General features: G+C 45.8%; 1 protein-coding gene across 2 annotated transcripts in view; it reads right to left on the bottom strand.

Annotated features, from left to right (window-relative positions):
- LOC115469558 (cyclic AMP receptor-like protein A) overlaps positions 1-21,349 on the bottom strand; it is a 714,125-nt gene that overhangs the window by 602,029 nt on the left and 90,747 nt on the right. The window contains exon 3 of one of the 2 annotated variants that reach the window (XM_030202334.1): positions 9,225-9,279. The exons of the other annotated variant lie outside the window; for it this stretch is intronic. Coding sequence (XP_030058194.1) covers positions 9,225-9,279 — 55 coding nt within the window. The remainder of the gene's footprint in view (positions 1-9,224; positions 9,280-21,349) is intronic. 2 annotated transcript variants of the gene reach the window in all.

Genomic DNA, 21,349 nt, shown 5'->3' with positions numbered 1-21,349 from the left:
CACAATCTTCATCTCCCAAGCTGCAAAGGTTTAAAATACAAACTTACGCGTGCAGCAAACTTCACCTACTTGAGTGCCAAGCTATGGAACGCACTGCGGCACAACCTGAGAGGGATCTACGAACTAACAAACTTTCGAACATCACTGAAGTCCCATCTTTTTAAAAAGGCATACCATATAGAACAACAATCATAAATGTATACATCTCCCACATCTTTACTCGGATCTATTTTTATAATATCGGCTTGCTTTAAACTCTAATACGTTATTCAACATCTCTATGTAACAATAAGTGATTATGTTCTAATCTATCACCACCAAGAACGATGTATTGTAAGCCACATTGAGCCTGCAAAGAGGTGGGATAATGTGGGATACGAATGCAATAAAATAAATAAATCGGTATTTTCAAAACTCAAATGTTCTGATATGCAGTTCATCAGCGATATGTCCAGATCACAAGGGGGCATGTCGGGGGGGCATGTTGAGGGTGGGATTTGCGCATTACTAACACTTGGACGTTCTTCTGACGTAATGGAACAAAACAAAATTATCCAGGACTACAGTGTAAACATTTTGGTCTACACCTGTTGTTAGAATGAATAATGCACAAAATGGTGCCCTAAATGACCCCTCTCCACTCCCCAAAGATGTGAAAGAAACAGTACATACTAGCCTCTATGACAGCTTCAGATGTTATGGCCAATCGTATTAGAGCAGAACAAAATATAAGGGGATAACGGTGACATGTTGACAGACTGATCTTGCTAAGGATGTAAAAAGAATTGAAGCGGTGCAAAGAAAAGCTACGAGAATGGTATGGGATTTGCATTACAAGAGTATGAGGAGAGACTTGTGCACCTGAACATGTATACCCTGGAGGAGAGGAGAAACAGGGGTGATATGATACAGAACAGACGTTCAAATATTTCAAAGGTATTAATCCGCAAACGAACCTTTTCCAGAGATGGGAAGGCGGTAGAACTAGAGGACATAAATTGAGGTTGAAGAGGGGCAAACTCGGGACTAATGTCAGGAAGTATTTTTTCACGGAGAGGGTGTTGGATATGTGGAATGCCCTCCCGCAGGAGGTGATGGAGATGAAAACAGTAATGGAATTCAAACAAGCCTGGGATAAACACAAAGGAATCCTGTTTAGAAGGAATGGATCCTCAGGAATCTTAGCGGAGATTGGGTGGTGACACCGGTAATTGGAAACAAAACGGGAGCTTGGAAGACTTCTACGGTCTACGCCCTGATCGTGACTGAATAGATAGGGATGGGCTGGAGTGTAAATTTTAAGGGGCTTCGATGTTAGCTTCAGAACTTTTAGTACATAAACAGTGCTGGGCAGACTTCTACGGTCTGTGCCCTGAAAATGGCAAGGACAAATCAAACTCAAGTATACATATAAAGTATCACATACCATGTCAAATGAGTTTATCCTGTTGGGCAGATTGGCTGGACCGTACAGGTCTTTATCTGCCGTCATTTACTATGTTACTATATGTAAAAACGTCTAAAACTTGGTTTTGAAAATACCAATTTGGACGTTTTTGTGAGAAAAACGTCCAAATGCAGATTTATGCCGCTTTTTGGACGTTTTTCTCTTTTGAAAATGAGCCCCACAGTGTCACACATACAAGGCCGTGCCTAGGGTCTCCGGCGCCCCCCTGCAGTTGGCGTCCCCCCTCCGGCGCCCCCCTGCAGTTGCCCCCCCCCCCCCCCGAAAATGATCGCTACACTACCCGCCCTCTTCTCCCCAGATCCTTTTCCTTTTTTTTTTTTGTTTAAATTTACCTCTGTCCGGCGGCAGCGTAGCGTTAGTGAGAAGGAGGCGGCGCTCCCCCGCCCCGACGTGTCAGTCTTCCCTTCGCTCAGTTCCGCCTTCTTCTGACGTCATTTCTGATGTCAGAAGAAGGCGGGACACTGAGCGAAGGGAAGACTGTCTGACACGTCGGGGCGGGGGAGCGCCGCCTCCTTCTCACTAACGCTACGCTGCCGCCGGACAAAGGTAAATTTAAACAAAAAAAAAAGGAAAAGGATCTGGGGAGAAGAGGGCGAGGTAAGCATGGTGCGGCGGGGCACCCCCCAGAGGATGGCGCCCTCCTGCCATGCTTACCTCGCTTACCGTGTTGGCACGGCCCTGCAAACATAAATGGAGACAAAAAAAATCATGCTTGGATTAGAAGCTCTTGTCCCACTTCCTAGTGCTGCAGGTGCTTCAACATTTAACCCTCACTGAGAAGAGCCCACAAAGATTCAGAACTACTTTCCAGGTTTAGAGGCTGGTCCGCTGGCTCAGTGACAATGCTGTATGCTGCCACGCAGAGAGACCTGGGTTCAGTGACCAACTCAGGTCTCCCACACCATGGGTACGGGTTGGGGATACAGCAGAGGCAGCATTCGCAATTCCTGGAGGGAGTTATGGTCGGTGTGCAGCAGTGACACCTACTGGTCAGATACAGGGCTCGTTATTACAAAGTTCTGGAAGTTGCTGAGGACTGTCAGGGGCCCTTTTACTAAGGTGCGTAGGCACCTACTTGCATACAATGGGTGCCAAATTGGAACTACCGACCATCTACCGCGTTCTCCGGGCAGTAATTCCATTTTTGACATGCGTCCAAAACATGCGGTAGAAATTTTCTACTGTGTGCTGCTTACCTGGCGGTAATCGGCTGTGTACGCACGCTGACGATTACCACCCGGTTAATGCGTGAGATCTTACAGCTAAGTCAATGGGTGGCGGTAAGATCTCATGCTTGTTTTAATTTTGCCGCATGTCTATTTTCGGCCACAAAAAAAGAAAGGCCTTTTTTGCAGGCACGCTGTGCGCATCCAAAAGACGCGCCTACACCAGCGCAGACAATTTTTCGGCATGCCTTAGTAAAGGGGCCCCTCAATGTCATAAGTGGACTAAAGTAAGTTAGAAGGGAACAGAAAATAAAGGAAAATAACCCACCTTTTCACCACTGCTTTTGGCTCCTAACCACTACTCAATTCCCATATCCTTGTTCCTTCTCACCCAGTACTTTCCTCGCCCTTAATTGTCTTGTCTGTCTGTATTTTTAGATTGTAAGCTCTATCGAGCAGGGACTGGCTCTCTGTGTCAGGTGTTCAGTGCTACATGCGCCTGATAGCACTATACAAATGTTAATAATAATAATAATAACATTCCATGTAGAAGCCTGCCCTTGCAGATGAGCAACGCGGCCGCGCAGGCTTCTGTTTCTGTGAGTATGACGTCCTGCACGTACGTGCAGGACGTCAGACTCACAGAAACAGAAACCTGCGCGGCTGCATTGCTGATCTGCAAGGGCAGGCTTCTACATGGAATGTTGCTAGTGGGGGAGTAGCCTAGTGGTTAGTGCAGTGGAACATAGAATGTTGCTACTACTGAGATTCTACATGGAATGTTGCTATTATTGGAGATTCTAGATGGAATGTTGCTACTATTGGAGATTCTAGATGGAATGTTTTGGCTCCTAACCACTACTCAATTCCCCTATCCTTGTTCCTTCTCACCCAGTACTTCCCTCGCCCTTAATTGTTTTGTCTGTCTGTATTTTTAGATTGTAAGCTCTACTGAGCAGGGACTGGCTCTCTGTATCAGGTGTTCAGCGCTGCGTGCGTGCGTCTGGTAGCGCTATACAAATGCTAATAATAATAATAAAATAAATCCCTTGCTATTTGGTGCCATGAACCTTCATTTGCAGATCTCAGCTTCAATTGCAACTGCGGTGGAAGTATAAAACGGAAGAGACTGTTTCTACTTTTCAAAAAAATTCCTTTCCAGGTTCATAGCTTTAAATGCTTTGGGGAAAGAAAAAAAAAGCCTGAGAAACCTGCATTACAGCAACCTGATCTCATCTCCCAGGGCCTTCTATTCCTCCTCCAGGATTTCTCATGTGCCGGGGCACCAGCTGGGAGCTTTTTAGTCACAGCTTCAATTAGTGGTTGGTCAGTGTATGAAGGGATCCTCAAAGAAGCATAAGGAGGAACAAGAGACTGGCTTTGTCTCACAATCAGCCCAGAAAACACACATACTACTAATCCAAGGTTTATTTTTCAAAAGGACGACCTTGGAAAAGATTTTAAGTTTCCATCTTCCCCTCCTCCTCCTCCTCCGTTCTAGCTGCAGATGTGAATTCTATGCTGAGTGGAAACACTGCCACACTTTAATGTACTGTAATCCTTTTAATTGAACCCTGCTGCTCAACCCCAGTACAAACCAAACTACTTCCTAGAACAAGAAATAGGGAAAAAAAAAAAAAAGATCAAAGCCTATGAATTCTGACAATCCTTTTCAACTAATAATTCTGTATAGCAATTCTACGTGACAATGTAATAACCATTTGCATTCATGCAATATTCTGGTAATGTTTTAAAATAAAGTTGCATTTGGTTCATGTTAAAACTGACCTGAACAGCTTCCAAAGTAAACAAGATATTACCATTTTTTAGGGCAGAGTGATGTATTTATTTATTTAGGATTTATTTACTGCCTTTTTGAAGGAATCCACTCAAGTGGTGTACAGTAAGAATAAATTAAACATAAGCAATAGACAATTACAGCAGTAAAAATATTCAAATAACAATACAAAGTATGGCATGGTATACTGCTTACAATGTCAACACAATACGTAATGGAACATTATAATTGACTGTAGGGTATAAGCAAAGATGGAACACAGGATCCTGTTTACTAAGGCGCATTAGCATTTTAAGCATGCCTACAATTAGCACGTGCGCTAACCGTGTAGGCACCTATAGGGATATTGTAGGCACATGCATGGTTAATGTGCATTTAAAATGCTTACGTACCTATAATGCAGTTTAGTAAAAGACTCCCACAGATAGGTAAGAGAGTAAGAGGAGTTAGAAAGTAAGGTGACTAATTTAAAGAGAGTTACACGTGAGCTCAGAGAGATGGTTAAATATTATCTCAGCTAGGGTAGGAGTGGATAAACATGTCCCGCTGCAGTATGTGCAGCCCGTGAGACTAACAAGTTAGTTACTTCTTCCGTTAAAGGCTTGGTTGAAGAGCCAAGCTTTCACCTGCTTCCTGAAGTAGAGGTGGTCTTGTGTTAAGCGGAGCCTTTCAGGCAATGCATTCCAGAGTGTGGGGGCTACTCAGGCGAAGGCTCGCTTGCGGGTATCACATCGTGTAATGTCTTTTGGAGAGGGTTAGTTAGTGAAAGTCCTTGGGAGGATCTTAGTTAGGGTTACCATTTTTTGTCCTCATAAAAAAAGAGGACACTTGCCACGCCCCAATTCACGCCCTCGCCCCGCCCATTTCACGCCCTCGCCCTGCCCCTTTCACGCCATCACCCTGCCCCTTTCACACCATCACCCCGCCCCCGGTCGCCCCCTCTTCCCCCCATCACCTTCCCTCCCCCCTGTCACCTCCCCTCCCCTTACACTACTATCCCTGGTGGTCTAGAGGTACCTCTTCGCTCGGGGCAGGAAAGAAAGACCCCCCTCTTTCCTGCCCGGAGCGCTGCTGCTAGCTGCCCTGCTGCATCCTGTGTGAGTCCGGCTCTCGGCGTTTCAAAATGGCCGCCGAGAGTTGAAGCAGCCTCGCGAGACTTCAACTCTCGGCGGCCATTTTGATAGTAGCGTAAGGGGAGGGGAAGGGAGTCCCACGCCCGCCTCCGCTCCCACCCCCGCCAGCCAGCCCGTTTGTCCAGAAATCTGAAAGGGCAGGCTGGCCAAATCCGTCCAGATGCCCGGACGTATCCTCAAAAAGAGGACATGTCCGGGTAAATCCAGACGTATGGTAACCCTAACCTTAGTGTCCTTGGCGGTGTGTGGAGGATCATCCTATTCTTCAGATACTCGGGGCCATTTCCTTTCAGGGCCTTGAAGATCAGACGTAGAGTTTTAAATTTAGCCCTGTATGGTTCCTTTATCCTACCCATTTTGTGTCATCCCCTCTTTTGCTTTGTGAACTTTATTCTTCAGTTTGAATGCTAACTTTCCTATTTAAAATTGTAATTCCTTTCCTTTAAAGAAAGTAGCACATGAAATCAGAGAGATGATTATCTCAGCTAGGGTAGGAATGGATAAACATGTCCCGCTGCAGTATGTGCAGCCCCTGTCACTCCTTGTGTGTGTGAGTGAGACTAACAAGTTAGTTACTTCTTCCATTAAAGGCCTAGTTGAACAGCCAAGCTTCCACCTGCTTCCTGAAGTAGACACTTCGCAAACACTTGCGATATATTTATTTCTTATTTCCTGGAAGGGGCTTAAGTTCAGCAATTGCTGTCACAGAATAAGTCAAACAAGTGTGCCCACGGCTCCTTGCACAACAGATTCAAAAATAGGGCCCGATGATCAAAACTCCAGCGCTGTTCTGAATAGCGCTGTGAAAATACTGCCGGAACAGCACAGAAGAACAAGCCTTAATGCTCAACACTAATGAGATGCAAATATAGGCACGCTCATAGCATTGAGCATTAGGGAGCTCAGCGGGAGGATTGTGTTTTGGCGCGGGAGGATTGTGCAGAATTCCAATGCGCATGCACCTGATAAAACCCGAACATGAAGCACACACTGGCGTCTGTTTTCTGGACTCTCCCCCCCCCGCAACCGCAAACCCCCCCATGCCGCCCGCCCCACTGCTGCATCAGGTACCTTGTTTGCTGGCAGGGGTCCCCAATCCCCGCCAGACGAAGAGTTCTTCTTCAGCGCCGGTCGAATCTGGCGCCTTCCCTGTGGGATCATCTGTTTCTGACGCCTTACATCCTGCACGGGACTACATGCACAGTGCAGGACGTAAGGCATCAAAAACAGATGATCCCATAACGAAGGCACCAGAGTCGACCGGCGCTGAAGAAGACTCTTCGGCTGGCGGGGATTGGGGACCCCTGCCAGCAAACAAGGTACCTGATGCGGCGGCGGGGGGCAGGGCGGGGTGGGCGGCAACGACAGGGGGGTCAAATATAGAGGGGGCCAGAGCGTAATTTGTGGGTGCCCATGCCCCTGTGACCCCACATGGCTACGACCCTGGCCTCTAGACCCCGCGTTTACCGTTGAGCATCGGGGCCTAGGTGTCTTTCACATGCTATTCTCAAGAGTCCTTCCGTTCACTGAAAACAAGAAATGCCAAGGTACGGCTAGTGACAATCGCGCTAGTAACAGATAAGCTTTTATTTTATTCAGTCCAATCTATGTTGCCATATATTAGCCGTGTGTATCACATCCACATCTGAGTCCAGATTTTAGAAAGCTGGTTTATACGCATCCAAATCATGACTACGGGCTAGATTCTATATGTGAGTGCCTGAAAAGTCCATGCGGTAAAAAAATACGCCTAGGTGTATTCTCTAAAGTACGCCTACATTATGTAGAATTGGCTTAAAGTTCCGAGCGGTATATAGAATACGCTGAATGGCTCTCCACGCAACCAAATTTGGTCGTGTCCATTTAGGCCATGTTTTACTTGGCCTAAACCCCAACGCCTAAATTAAGGGCAGAGCAGGTGTATTCTATAATAATGCGCATAGAGTTTGAAACACCCATGGCATGCCTATTCCACACAGGGCCGCCAAGAGACTATGCCGGGCCCGGGGCAAGGCTGCCCCCCAGCTCTCAGGCCGCCGGCGCCGCAATCCCAAGTCTCCACCCGCCCACCCCCAGCCCCGTCGACAGCCCCCCTCCATCCGCCACCAGGCCCTGCACTCAAATCGGCAGCGCCTCATCTCCGTATGAAAGCGGTAGATCGCCTCCCTTTGGGCCTTCCCTCACTGTGTTCCGCCCTCATCTGATGTAACTTCCAGTTTCCGAGAGGGCGGGACACAGGGAGGGGCCAAAGGGAGGCGATCTACCGCTTTCATACGGAGGTGAGGCGCTGCCGATTTGAATGCAGGGGGCCCGGTGGCGGACAGAGGGGGGCTGTCGATGGAGCCGAGGGCAGGCAGGCGAGAACGGGGACTGCAGCGCCGGCAGCCTGACCCCGGCACCGGGGAATTTTGTCCCCCCTGCTCCCCCTCTCGGCGGCCCTGATTCCACGCCCCCTTTTCAACTACGCAACTTGTAATGTGCACACATCACGTTACAGAATACACTAAGGGGTCTTTTTACTAAGCCGCATAAGCATCTACGCGCACCCAACGCACGCCAAAATGGAGTTACTGCCCGAATACCGCGGTGCTCTTGTGGTAATTCCATTTTTGGCGCACGTCCGATACACGCGTCTGAAAAATATTTTTTAATTTTCAGGTGGGCGTAACGGGCGCGCGCCAAGTGGCATTTGGCATGCGTAGGTCATTACCGCCCGGTTACCACGTGAGTCTTTACCGCTAGGTCAATAGCTAGTGGTAAGATCTCAGATCCAAAATGGACACACAGCAATTTTCATTTTGCCGCACGTCCATTTTCGGCAAATAATTTAAAAAAGGCCTTTTGTACAGGCGCATTAAATAATGGATCAGTGCGCGCCCAAAACCCACGCCCACACTTTCGCAAGCCATTTTTCAGCCCGCCTTTGTAAAAGGACCCCTAAGTCAGTCCGATAAAAAAGGTTATTTTCTTTTGTCTTGTTTTATTCCTATTTATTACCTTTAAAAGTGGACTACATAGTAACATAGTAGATGATGGCAGAAAAAGACCTGCACGGTCCATCCAGTCTGCCCAACAAGACAACTCATATGTGCTACTTTTTGTGTATACCCTACTTTGATTTGTATCTATGCTCTTCAGGGCACAGACCGTATAAGTCTGCCCAGCACTATCCCCACCTCCCACCACCGGCTCTGGCACAGACCGTATAAGTCTGCCCAGCACTATCCCCTCCGCCCAACCACCAGCCCCGGCACAGACCGTATAAGTCTGCCCAGCACTAGTCCCGCCTCCCACCACCAGCTCTGGCACAGACCGTATAAGTCTGCCCAGCACTATCCCCGCCTCCCACCACCGGCTCTGGCACAGACCGTATAAGTCTGCCCAGCACTATCCCCACCTCCCAACCACCAGTCCCGCCTCCCACCACCGGCTCTGGCACAGACCGTATAAGTCTGCCCAGCACTATCCCCGCTTCCCAACCAACAGTCCCAACCAACAGACTAGCACGACTACCTTTCCACTCTTCGTTCTTTCTAAAATCTACCCTCACAGCTTTCCCCCACTTCTTTGTCTACAGAAACAAGCTTAGAACAGCAGGACCCAAGACTGTTAATGTTAATCTCACGTTCTGATTATAAAACTGAAGGTCTTAATCTTACCTGCGCCAGAGAATTATACTTCCTGAGCAGCCAGATCACCAGCAACATAAAAATACTGAAGCAGGAAACAAACAAAAAAGAACTCATTAATTATACTGTGCAAACATGCAAGCATTGTTTTATTTTTTAAGAGGATATGCCAGTTAAGGATATTAGACTGAATTTAATTATAGCAAAGAGTTCTGACAGCCCATAGCTCCCATGGCCAGCCAAGCAAAACAGCAGCCAAGTACACTTGTTATGGTACAAAAACCTTTATTCCAAAATATTACCATTCATCCTCCTACAGAAAAAAAAAACACTGAGCGTTCTTATTAAAAAAAATCAACAAACAAAATAGGCAGAACAAATCTCACCATAAATCAGTCTAACAAATGTTTTAGAATGAAGTCTCTGTACTACAACAGCTAGGGATGTTTGCGCTTCCAAAAGGACCAGAGTGACAGCAAAAGAGACAGCAGCTCAGTGTCTTCTCATTTTAAAAGTTTGCAAAGGTAGCTGGAACAGACGCTGCGCACAAAGCAAACATGCAATGCTTGTAATTACTGCATTTAGGAGGAGGAGGAATGTGAACGATTACAGGAGGACCTTGCGAGACTGGGAGAATGGGCGTGCAAGTGGCAGATGAAGTTCAATGTTGACAAGTGCAAAGTGATGCATGTGGGTAAGAGGAACCCGAATTATAGCTACGTCTTGCAAGGTTCCGCGTTAGGAGTTACGGATCAAGAAAGGGATCTGGGTGTCGTCGTCGATGATACGCTGAAACCTTCTGCTCAGTGTGCTGCTGCGGCTAGGAAAGCGAATAGAATGTTGGGTGTTATTAGGAAGGGTATGGAGTCCAGGTGTGCGGATGTTATAATGCCGTTGTATCGCTCCATGGTGCGACCGCACCTGGAGTATTGTGTTCAGTACTGGTCTCCGTATCTCAAAAAAGATATAGTAGAATTGGAAAAGGTACAGCGAAGGGCGACGAAAATGATAGTGGGGATGGGACGACTTTCCTATGAAGAGAGGCTGAGAAGGCTAGGGCTTTTCAGCTTGGAGAAGAGACGGCTGAGGGGAGATATGATAGAAGTGTATAAAATAATGAGTGGAATGGATCGGGTGGATGTGAAGCGACTGTTCACGCTATCCAAAAATACTAGGACTAGAGGGCATGAGTTGAAGCTACAGTGTGGTAAATTTAAAACGAATCGGAGAAAATTTTTCTTCACCCAACGTGTAATTAGACTCTGGAATTCGTTGCCGGAGAACGTGGTACGGGCGGTTAGCTTGACGGAGTTTAAAAAGGGGTTAGATAGATTCCTAAAGGACAAGTCCATAGACCGCTATTAAATGGACTTGGAAAAATTCCGCATTTTTAGGTATAACTTGTCTGGAATGTTTTTACGTTTGGGGAGCGTGCCAGGTGCCCTTGACCTGGATTGGCCACTGTCGGTGACAGGATGCTGGGCTAGATGGACCTTTGGTCTTTCCCAGTATGGCACTACTTATGTACTTATGTACTAGGAGTCCTTTTACTACGGTGTGCTAACAGATTTAGCATGCGCGCTATCAGGCAGATGATCAAAAGCAAACGCCGGCGCTAGAGGCTGTTACCGCTGTACTAGCGCCAGCGTTTGCTACAGCCCCATGATCAGAGCCCTCAAGCGCGTGAAACAACGCGCTCGAGGGCTCTTAGCACAAGTAGCATGCTAAACAGGGCTCTTAGCACAAGTAGCTTGCAAATGCATGCTAATCAGTGCTTAACGCATTCATCCCCAATGATCAGCGTCCAGCGCGCCAAAGATTGGGTCGCTGGCTGCGGCAAACCCTACGCCAGCTCCGAACTGGCGTTAGGGTTTGCAGATCATTGGGGAGGAATGGTGAGCCCTGTCCAGCAGGCCCCCATTCCCCCCTACAGCAAACCTGCCAGCGAGGGCAGTTGAGGACGTCCAAACTTTGGACGGTTCTGTGACGGGGCAGTTGAGGACATCCAAATTTTGGATGTTTCTGCAATGGGCAGTTAAGGACATCCAAAATTGGATGTTTCTATGAGAAAGACGTCTTTCTCATAGAAACATCCGATTTTGGATGTCCTTGACTGCCCATTGCAGAAACGTCCAAAATGTGGACATCGTCAACTGCCCCGTCACAGAACCTTCCAAATTTTGCACGTCCTCAACTGCCCCGTCGCTATACCTCTGACACCCCTTTGAAATTTGGCCGTCCCTGCAACAGGGCAGTTGAGGACGTCCATCTTCCGATTTAAAGATGGGCGTCCTTCTCTTTTCATTGGCCTCCAGCCCGGACCTGTCAAACAAGTGCAGGAGGATTGTGCTGAGCGAATGCTCAGGCACAATTCTCCCGCACTTCTATCCCACGAGCAGAGATAATTGCGCTGTTTACATTTGCATGCATTACCTCTGATCATAGGTCTAATAGCGCCCCGCGCTGTTCCAGCGCGGGGCTTTTGATCATCTGCCTCTTAATGATAAGACACCCATAGGAATATAATGGGCTTCTTATCATTTATCTCACACTAATTTTTTCTGTTACATTTGTACCCCGCGCTTTCCCACTCATGGCAGGCTCAATGCGGCTTACATGGGGCAATGGAGGGTTTAGTGACTTGCCCAGAGTCACAATGAGCTGCTTGTGCCTGAAGTGGGAATCAAACTCAGTTCCTCAGGACCAAAGTCCACCACCCTAACCACTAGGCCACTCCTCCACTGTTGCTACTATTTGAGATTCTACATGGAATGTTGCTATTCCACTAGCAACATTCCATGTAGAAGTCGGCCCTTGCAGATCACCAATGTGGCCGCGCAGGCTTCTGCTTCTGTGAGTCTGACGTCCTGCACGTACGTGCAGGACGTCAGACTCACAGAAACAGAAGCCTGCGCAGTGTTCTACATGGAATGTTGCTAATGGAATAGCAACATTCCATGTAGAATCTCCAATAGTAGCAACATTCCATGTAGAATCTCCAATAGTATCTATTTTATTTTTGTTACATTTGTACCCTGCGCTTTCCCACTCATGGCAGGCTCAATGCGGCTTACATGGGGCAATGGAGGGTTAAGTGACTTGCCCAGAGTCACAAGGAGCTGCCTGTGCCTGAAGTGGGAATTGAACTCAGTTCCTCAGGACCAGAGTCCACCACCCTAACCACTAGGCCACTCCTCCACTAATCATTAGCCCGTGCTAAATCCATTACTGCACCTTAGTAAAAGGACCCCCCCCCCCCCCTTAAAGCTGAGAGGTTGTTCTTTATCTGCAACTGCTATCAATGCAAAAGTCCAGACCACAGCCTCAATAAAGGCTCCTTTTACTAAAGGGCTGGCGCACGGCTACGGGCTTGCCATGCGCCAATCTGGAACTACCGCAGCAGCCTGGTGGTATTTCCCACCTTCAGCGTGTGCCATTTCCGGAGCTACAAAATATTTTCTATTTTTGTAGTGCCGGTGCTTACCCAGCAGTAATCGCTGCCTGGTTACCGATGGGTTTGTGCGGGAGCGCTTACCACCACCTCAATGGGTGGCAGTAAAGAGCTCCCCCCTGAAATGGCCGCACGGTAAGTGGTTTACTTACTGCAAAGCCATTTCTTTTCGAGGAAAAAAAAAGACAAAGTCTTTTACCCTCTGCGGTTAAAGGGGGCCTCAGGGCACATCAAAAACACGTGCTGACGAGGGCTTTCGATCCAAGATGGCGATTTGAGCTGTGTGGGCGTTTTCTTACCTCCGAGGGATAGTTGTGGTAAAACGCCAGAATTTCCCCATTTTTGCTTGAAGAATGGGGAAAAGGAAGGGGAAAACGAAGGTTCAAGCCTCCCCGAACCTTGTTATGGGTCCCGCTGTTCGTCAAGCCACACTAGAAGCCTTCGGGATGAGAACGCTCGAAGCGCAAGCTCCTGCTTCAACAAGACCCGCGGAAACGGGTCAGAGCATAGAGGAAGTGACGTTGAGTCCCCCCGCGAGGGCAGCCCCCCGCCACCAAGAGGTGTTCAGACGCCGATGGAGAGGAATCGGACGGAGGAAGCGGTTGTGCAGCCCCTGCCCGGTCAGCTGGGAGGACCTGTCGGCTTCTCTACCCCTATTGGAACAACACAGGGAGAGCTGGAGGAATCGCTCTCAGGTCGAGGAGACACCCCGGAAGGTGGCGGGATTGTGGTAAGACCGGCTGTTGTTACACTAGAAGTGCTCTGGGACTCAATCCAAGGACTAAACGCTTCCCTTAAAACGATAACAAACTCTCTTAAAGAGGAGATTGGGGGGGTTAAACAAATTTCCCAAACTTTGACTGCCAAATCTCAAGAACAATCAGAAAAAACAGCACTGTTGGAAGGAGAAGTCGCTAAACTTAAGAATATCATGACAAATTTAATGAAAGATAAAGAAATCCAAGCACGAAGAATTGAATTTCTTGATAATCAGTTTCGTAGGAATAACTTGCGGTTTATAAACTTTCCCAAGTCTCCACTGACTCCTGCGGTGGAGATGTTAAGGAAATACTTCAGTGATGTCCTCGGTCTACCAGTGGAGGGTTTTCCACCCATTGTTAAGGCCCAGAACATACCAGGAGCTACAATCAACTTAAACGAACAACAACCGCAAAATCAGCAGTTAAATTTAACTGAATTTCTAGAGAGTTCCTTGGATATAGTGACGAAACGGACCACACTGCTGGCTACTTTTGCCTTTGAAATGGACAGGAACAATATCTTTAAGATTTATTTTCAACATATTAATGCAGTTTTTTGGGGCTCGAGGGTTGAAATTTTTCCTGACTTGACAAGGGATACGCAGAAGAGGAGGAGAGAATTCTTGCAATATAGGGCGAGACTTCTCAACCTGGGTGCAGTTTTCAAATTGAAATTTCCTTGTGGATGCTTAATATCCCTACAATCAAATAATTACGTATTCTTTGATCCCTTAAAACTGCAACAATTTATAGTCACCTCTCCCCTCTCCAGTCGGTTCAAAACTCTGCTGCCCGTCTCATCTTCCGCCAGGGTCGCTTTACTCATACTACCCCTCTCCTCAAGACCCTTCACTGGCTCCCTATCCATTTTCGCATCCTGTTCAAACTTCTTCTACTGACCTATAGATGTACTCACTCTGCTGCTCCCCAGTATCTCTCCACACTCGTCCTTCCCTACACCCCTTCCCGTGCACTCCGCTCCATGGATAAATCCTTCTTATCTGTTCCCTTCTCCACTACTGCCAACTCCAGACTTCGCGCCTTCTGTCTCGCTGCACCCTACGCCTGGAATAAACTTCCTGAGCCCCTACGTCTTGCCCCATCCTTGGCCACCTTTAAATCTAGACTGAAAGCCCACCTCTTTAACATTGCTTTTGACTCGTAACCACTCGCCTCCACCTACCCTCCTCTTTTCCTTCCCGTTCACATTAATTGATTTGATTTGCTTACTTTATTTTTTGTCTATTAGATTGTAAGCTCTTTGAGCAGGGACTGTCTTTCTTCTATGTTTGTGCAGTGCTGCGTATGCCTTGTAGCGCTATAGAAATGCTAAATAGTACTAGTAGTAGTAGTAGAGGAGTAGCCTATTGGTTAGTGCAGTGGAGCTCCTTGTGACTCTGGGCAAGTCACTTAACCCTCCATTGCCCCTGGTACAAAATAATACCTGAATATATGTAAACCGTTTTGAATGTAGTTGCAAAAACCTCAGAAAGACGGTATATCAAGTCCCATTTCCCTTTCCCCCTTTCCCTTATGACATCACAATATCAGAAGTGAGCCAAGTATCAGGCAATCAAGCCATTGTGACATCACTGATGAGGTTGGCTCTTATTGGTGGACTGAGCCTCCACCTACCCTCCTCTCTTCCTTCCCGTTCACATTAATTGATTTGCTTACTTTATTTATTTTTTGTCTATTAGATTGTAAGCTCTTTGAGCAGGGACTGTCTTTCTTCTATGTTTGTGCAGCGCTGCGTATGCCTTGTAGTGCTATAGAAGTGATAAATAGTAGTAGTAGTAGTCTCTTGTAACCAGAGCTAATATTGTGATGTCATAATGCCTCAGTCCACCAATAAGAGCCAACCTCATCAGTGATGTCACAATGGCTAAATTGTCCTATACTTGGCTCACTTTTATTACATAGCTCTTTGAGCAGGGACTGTCTTTCTTCTATGTTTGTGCAGCGCTGCGTACGCCTTGTAGCGCTATAGAAATGCTAAATAGTACTAGTAGTAGTAGTAGTAATTTATAGTAGCAAAGGAAAGTGTTAATACTCCTTAGTTGAATCCCAAAGAATGTAATATGCTGTAAAGTTGGCTTGCAGGATAAACTTGCTTTTCAAGCTCATTGATACTTAATTTCTTTCTGTTTGCCTAGTATCTGGATCTCTATAGTGGACAAAGTGATAGAGTGATATTTCCAATGCATAAAAAATTTATAAACAGTTTTCCATATTTCCATTACATTTATGTTGTTTAATAAATGTAAAAGCATAAATAAAATCAAATAAAATAAACAGGTGCTGACGCTACTTTTACCACAGCTTAATAAAAGGGCCCCTGTTTGATTTTGAAAATACCAATTTGGACGGTTTTGTGAGAAAAACATCCAAATGCAGATTTATGCCACTTTTTGGACATTTTTGCTCTTTTGAAAATGAGCTCCATAGTGGAATTAGAAAAGGTACAGAGAAGGGCGACAAAAATGATAAAGGGGATGGGACGACTTCCCTGTGAGGAGAGGCTAAAGCGGCTAGGGCTCTTCAGCTTGGAGAAGAGAAGGCTGAGAGGAGGTATGATAGAGGTCTATAAAATAATGAGTGGAGTGGAACGGGTAGACGTGAATCGTTTGTTTACTCTTTCCAAAAATAGTAGGAGTAGGGGGCATGCAATGAAGCTACAAAGTAGTAAATTTAAAACGAATCGGAGAAATGTCTTTACTTAATATGTAATTAAACTCTGGAATTCATTGCCAGAGACTGTAGTAAAAGCAGATAGCTTAGCGGGGTTTAAAAAAAGGTTTGGATGGCTTCCTAAAGGAAAAGTCCATAGACCATTATTAAAATAGACTTGGGGGAAAATCCACTGCTTCTTTCTAGGATAAGCAGCATAAAATGTTTTGGGATCTTGCCAGGTACTTTTGACCTGGATTGGCACTGTTGGAAACAGGATGCTGGGATTGATGGACTTTCGGTCTGTCCCAGTATGGCAATACTTTTGTACTTACATACTTATGTATATACACCTTTTATTATAACCATGTCCCACTAAAAATAAAGCAAATTTCATTCCCCGAGTTTGTTCTTAGATTCCAGTGCTGTCTCAGTGAAGATAAGAACAAAAGAAAAGTGATGCAAATTGATGCATATTGGGAAGAATAATCTGAATCATAATTACCTGACGCTAGGGTCCACCTTGGGAGTCAGCACCCAAGAAAAAGATCTAGGTGTCATTGTAGACAATATGGTGAAACCTTTTGCCTAGTGTGTGACGGCAGCCAAAAAAGCAAACAGGATGATAAGAATTATTAGGAAAGGGATGGTAAATAAGACCAAGAATACTACAATGCCTCAGTATCGTTCCATGGTGCGGCCTCACCTTGAGCACTGCGTTCAGTTCTGATTACCGTATCTCAAAAAAAGATATAGAGGAATTAGAAAAGTTTCAAACATAAAGAGGATGGAATTCCTCTCACGTGAGGTTATCAATAGAAATAAAACAAAATAAAACATGGAAAAGAAAGTAAGATGATACCTTTTTTTATTGGACATAACTTAATACATTTCTTGATTAGCTTTCGAAGGTTGCCCTTCTTCGTCAGATCGGAAATAAGCAAATGTGCTAGCTGACAGTGTATATAAGTGAAAACATTCGAGCATTACTATGACAGTCTGACAGGGTGAGAGGATGGGGGTGGGTCACAGGTATGCATGGGGACATCAAAGCATATCATTGATATTCTAACAGGATGGGTGTGGATAGGTGAGGGGTGGGGTGATCAACAGAGAAATACTTATATACACTGTCAGCTAGCACATTTGCTTATTTCCGATCTGAGGAAGAAGGGCAACCTTCGAAAGCTAATCAAGAAATGTATTAAGTTATGTCCAATAAAAAAGGTGTCATCTTATTTTCTTTTCCATGTTTTATTTTGTTTGATTTCTATAGATTCTACATGGAATGTTGCTATTCCACTAGCAACATTCCATGTAGAAGTCGGCCCTTGTAGATCACCAATGTGGCCGCGCAGGCTTCTGCTTCTGTGAGTCTGACGTCCTGCACGTACGTGCAGGACGTCAGACTCACAGAAACAGAAGCCTGCGCAGCCTTCTACATGGAATGTTGCTAGTGGAATAGCAACATTCCATGTAGAATCTCCAATAGTAGTAACATTCCATGTAGAATCTCCAATGGTATCTATTTTACTGTCATAGTAATGCTTGAATGTTTTCACTTATATACACTGTCAGCTAGCACATTTGCTTATTTCCGATCTGACGAAGAAGGGCGACCTTCGAAAGCTAATCAAGAAATGTATTAAGTTATGTCCAATAAAAAAGGTATCATCTTATTTTCTTTTCCATGTTTTATTTTGTTTGATTTCTATTGATAACCTTAAGAGTGGACTAACACGGCTACCACACTCCTCTCACGTGAGGAAAGGCTAAAGAGGATAGGGCTCTTCAGCTTGGAAAACAGATGGCTGAGGGGAATAGTTAAGCTCTGAAACTTGTTTGTCAGAGGATGTGGTAACAGCGGATACAGTATCTGGGTTTAAAAAAAGGTTTGGACAAGTTCCTGAAGGAAAAATCCACAGTCTGTTATTGAGACAGACATGGGGAAGCCACTGCTTGCCCTGGGATTGATAACATGGAATGATGCTACTATTTGGGATTCTGTCAGGTGCTTGTGACCTGCATTGGCCACTGTTTGGAAGACAGGATACTGGGCTAGATGGACCATTGGTCTGACCCGGTATGGCTACTCTTATGTTCTTACGTACTTCTCTTCTGAAATCCAAACACTGGCTTCAAATTCGCTTTTTTTTATTTTATTATATTTGTACCCTGCACTTTCCCACTCATGGCAGGCTCAATGTGGCTTACATGGGGCAATGGAGGGTTAAGGGACTTGCCCAGAGTCACAAGGAGTTGCCTGTGCCTGAAGTGGGAATTGAACTCAGTTCCCCAGGACCAAAGTCCACCACCCCAACCACTAGGCCACTCCTCCACTGTTGCTACTATTTGAGATTCTACACGGAATGTTGCCAATAGCAACATTCCATGTAGAAGTCGGCCCTTGCAGATCACCAATGTGGCCGCGCAGGACGTCAGACTCACAGAAACAGAAGCCTGCGCAGCCTTCTACATGGAATGTTGCTGGTGGAATAGCAACATTCCATGTAGAATCTCCAATAGTAGCAACATTCCATGTAGAATCTCCCATAGTATCTCTTTTATTTTTGTTACATTTGTACCCTGCGCTTTCCCACTCATAGCAGGCTCAATGCGGCTTACATGGGGCAATGGAGGGTTAAGTGACTTGCCCAGAATCACAAGGAGCTGCCTGTGCCTGAAGTGGGAATCAAACTCAGTTCCTCAGGACCAGAGTCCACCACCCTAACCACTAGGCCACTCCTCCACTGTTGCTACTATTTGAGATTCTACATGGAATGTTGCTATTCCATGTAGAAGTCGTCCCTTGCAGATCACCAATGTGGCCGCGCAGGCTTCTACATGGAATGTTGCTAGTGGAATAGCAACATTCCATGTAGAATCTCCAATAGTAGCAACATTCCATGTAGAATCTCCAATAGTATCTAATTTTTTTTGTTACATTTGTACCCTGCGCTTTCCCACTCATGGCAGGCTCAATGCGGCTTACATGGGGCAATGGAGGGTTAAGTGCAAAACGTCCAAAATCAAGCCATTGGGATGTGGGAGGAGCCAATATTTTTTGTAGACTGGTCCCTCTGACATCCCAGGACAGCAATAGGGGGCACTGCAGTGGACTTCACAAAAAGTTCGCAGGTACACATCTCGCCATTGCTCCCTTACCTTGTCTGCTGAGCCCCCCAAAACCCACTACCCCCAACTGTACACCACTACCATAGCCCTTACGGGTGAAGGGGGCACCCATATGTGGGTACAGTGGGTTTCTGGTGAGTTTTGGAGGGCTCCACAAGTGTAACAGGTAGTGGGGGTATGGGCCTGGGTCCACCTGTCTGAAGTGCACTGCACCTATTACTAAACTACTTCAGGGACCAGCATGCTGCTGTAATGAACCCGAGTATGACATCTGAGGCTGGCATAGAGGCTGGCAAGTAATGTTCTTAATCATAATTTTTGGGGTTGGGAGGGGGTTAGTGACCACTGGAGGAATAAGGGGAGGTCATTCCTGATTCCCTCCAGTGGTCATCTGGTTATTTACGGCACCTTTTTGTGCCTTATTCGAAATAAAAACAGGTCTAGCTCAAAACGTCTTAAGTTTTAATCCTGGACATTTTTTGTTTTGTTCCATTATGGCTCAAAGACATCTAAGGAAAGCCCAAGTCCTGCCTTGAATACGCCCCTGGGACGCCCCCTTGAGGTTTAGACATCCTTCTGATGGACTTCAGAGAAAAACGTCTAAAAAGAGGTTTTGAAAATACTGTTTTGGACGTTTTTGTGAGATAAACAGCCAAATGCAGACTTATGTCATTTTTTGGACGTTTTTCTCTTTTGAAAATGAGCCCTAAAGTAACATAGTAGATGATGGCAGGTAAAGACTTGGATGGTAAAGTACAAAACAAAATATTGTTTAATACTGCCTTTCTCCCGAGACATTTACACCCTGTTTTAAAATCATGAGGTTTATCATACAATTAGTGCATAACTGAATTTGTTTACGCAGTCTTGCACGTTACCATTTGACTGTATTTTAAGTTCTAATTTTGACTGTTTTCAAATTTTGTTGCCACTGTGAAAATACATTTTTATCAAGTTTCCATATTTCTCCTTTGTTTAGTTCTGACTATGCAATTGTTGAAACATGGGGTTCTTTCATTATTATGCATAACGGGGCCCTTTTACTAAGCCGCGTCAGCGTCTACGAACGCCCAACACACGCCAAAATGGAGCTGCCACCCAACTACCGCGTGGCTCTTGTGGTAATTTCATTTTTGGTGCACGTCCGATACCCGCAGCTGAAAAATAATTTTTATTTTCGGACGCGTGCCAAGTGGCATTTCACAAGCGTAGGTCAATGGCCGGCAGTAAGGTTGCAGACCCAAAATGGCCGCACAGCAATTTTGAGGTGGTAGTAAGGGCTCCCGCGCTAACCCAGAAGTAACAGGGCGGCATGCAGCACTGATTACCGCCAGGAACACACCGACACGCACTGGGGGTGGGACCTACCGCCAGACTGCTGTAGTAGCACTTTCCTTTTAGTGAGCGGCAAACCCACATTGGGCTTACCGCTGCTTTGTAAAAGGATCCCTTAGTTCTCAGTTATGTTCTAGCTGGTGATATTTTGATCAAGACTCCTTCCATGCCCTTATCTTGTCACTACTCTTGAAAAAGCTACAATCGCTCTAAAATACTGCTTTGAGACTCCTCTGTCACGCCCGTCGCCGGGACCATGTTTCCCCCCTTATTCAGGTCCCATCACTGGCTTCCCATCGAGCAGCGTATTAGTTTCAAACTTCTCCTGATCACTTTTAAGGCTTTCAGGACCGATTTCCCACTCTCCCTCTCTTCTCTCACCATTCCATACTCCCCTTGCCGCACTCTTCGCTCTCTGAATGACCATAGACTTGTCCTTCCTGTAATCAGCCTTAGGGCTCTTAGCTCCAGCCTGATCTAAATCAAATATCTAAATTGATATAAATCAATTTATGCTTCTAGCTTCTCCTAGATCAGCACGCAACTGTGGAACGCACTACCAACTGCCATAAAAACTATGCACGTTTTGACAGACTTCCGTAAATGACTAAAGGCTAACCTGTTCAAAGAGACTTACCTAAAGGATCCTTCATAAATGACCCAGAGATCAAAACGTTACCAAAACAAGACAACATTGAACTCTTTTATCTGTTTACTTTATTCACATGACTACTGTTGAATGTTTCTACATCTACCCTTGACCTTTAATGCCTGAAGTAAACTGTATATCTACTTCTTATAAC

This window comes from Microcaecilia unicolor, chromosome 4 (assembly GCF_901765095.1).
Source record: "Microcaecilia unicolor chromosome 4, aMicUni1.1, whole genome shotgun sequence".
Lineage (NCBI taxonomy): Eukaryota > Metazoa > Chordata > Amphibia > Gymnophiona > Siphonopidae > Microcaecilia > Microcaecilia unicolor.
This window is presented reverse-complemented; position numbering and strand designations above follow the sequence as displayed.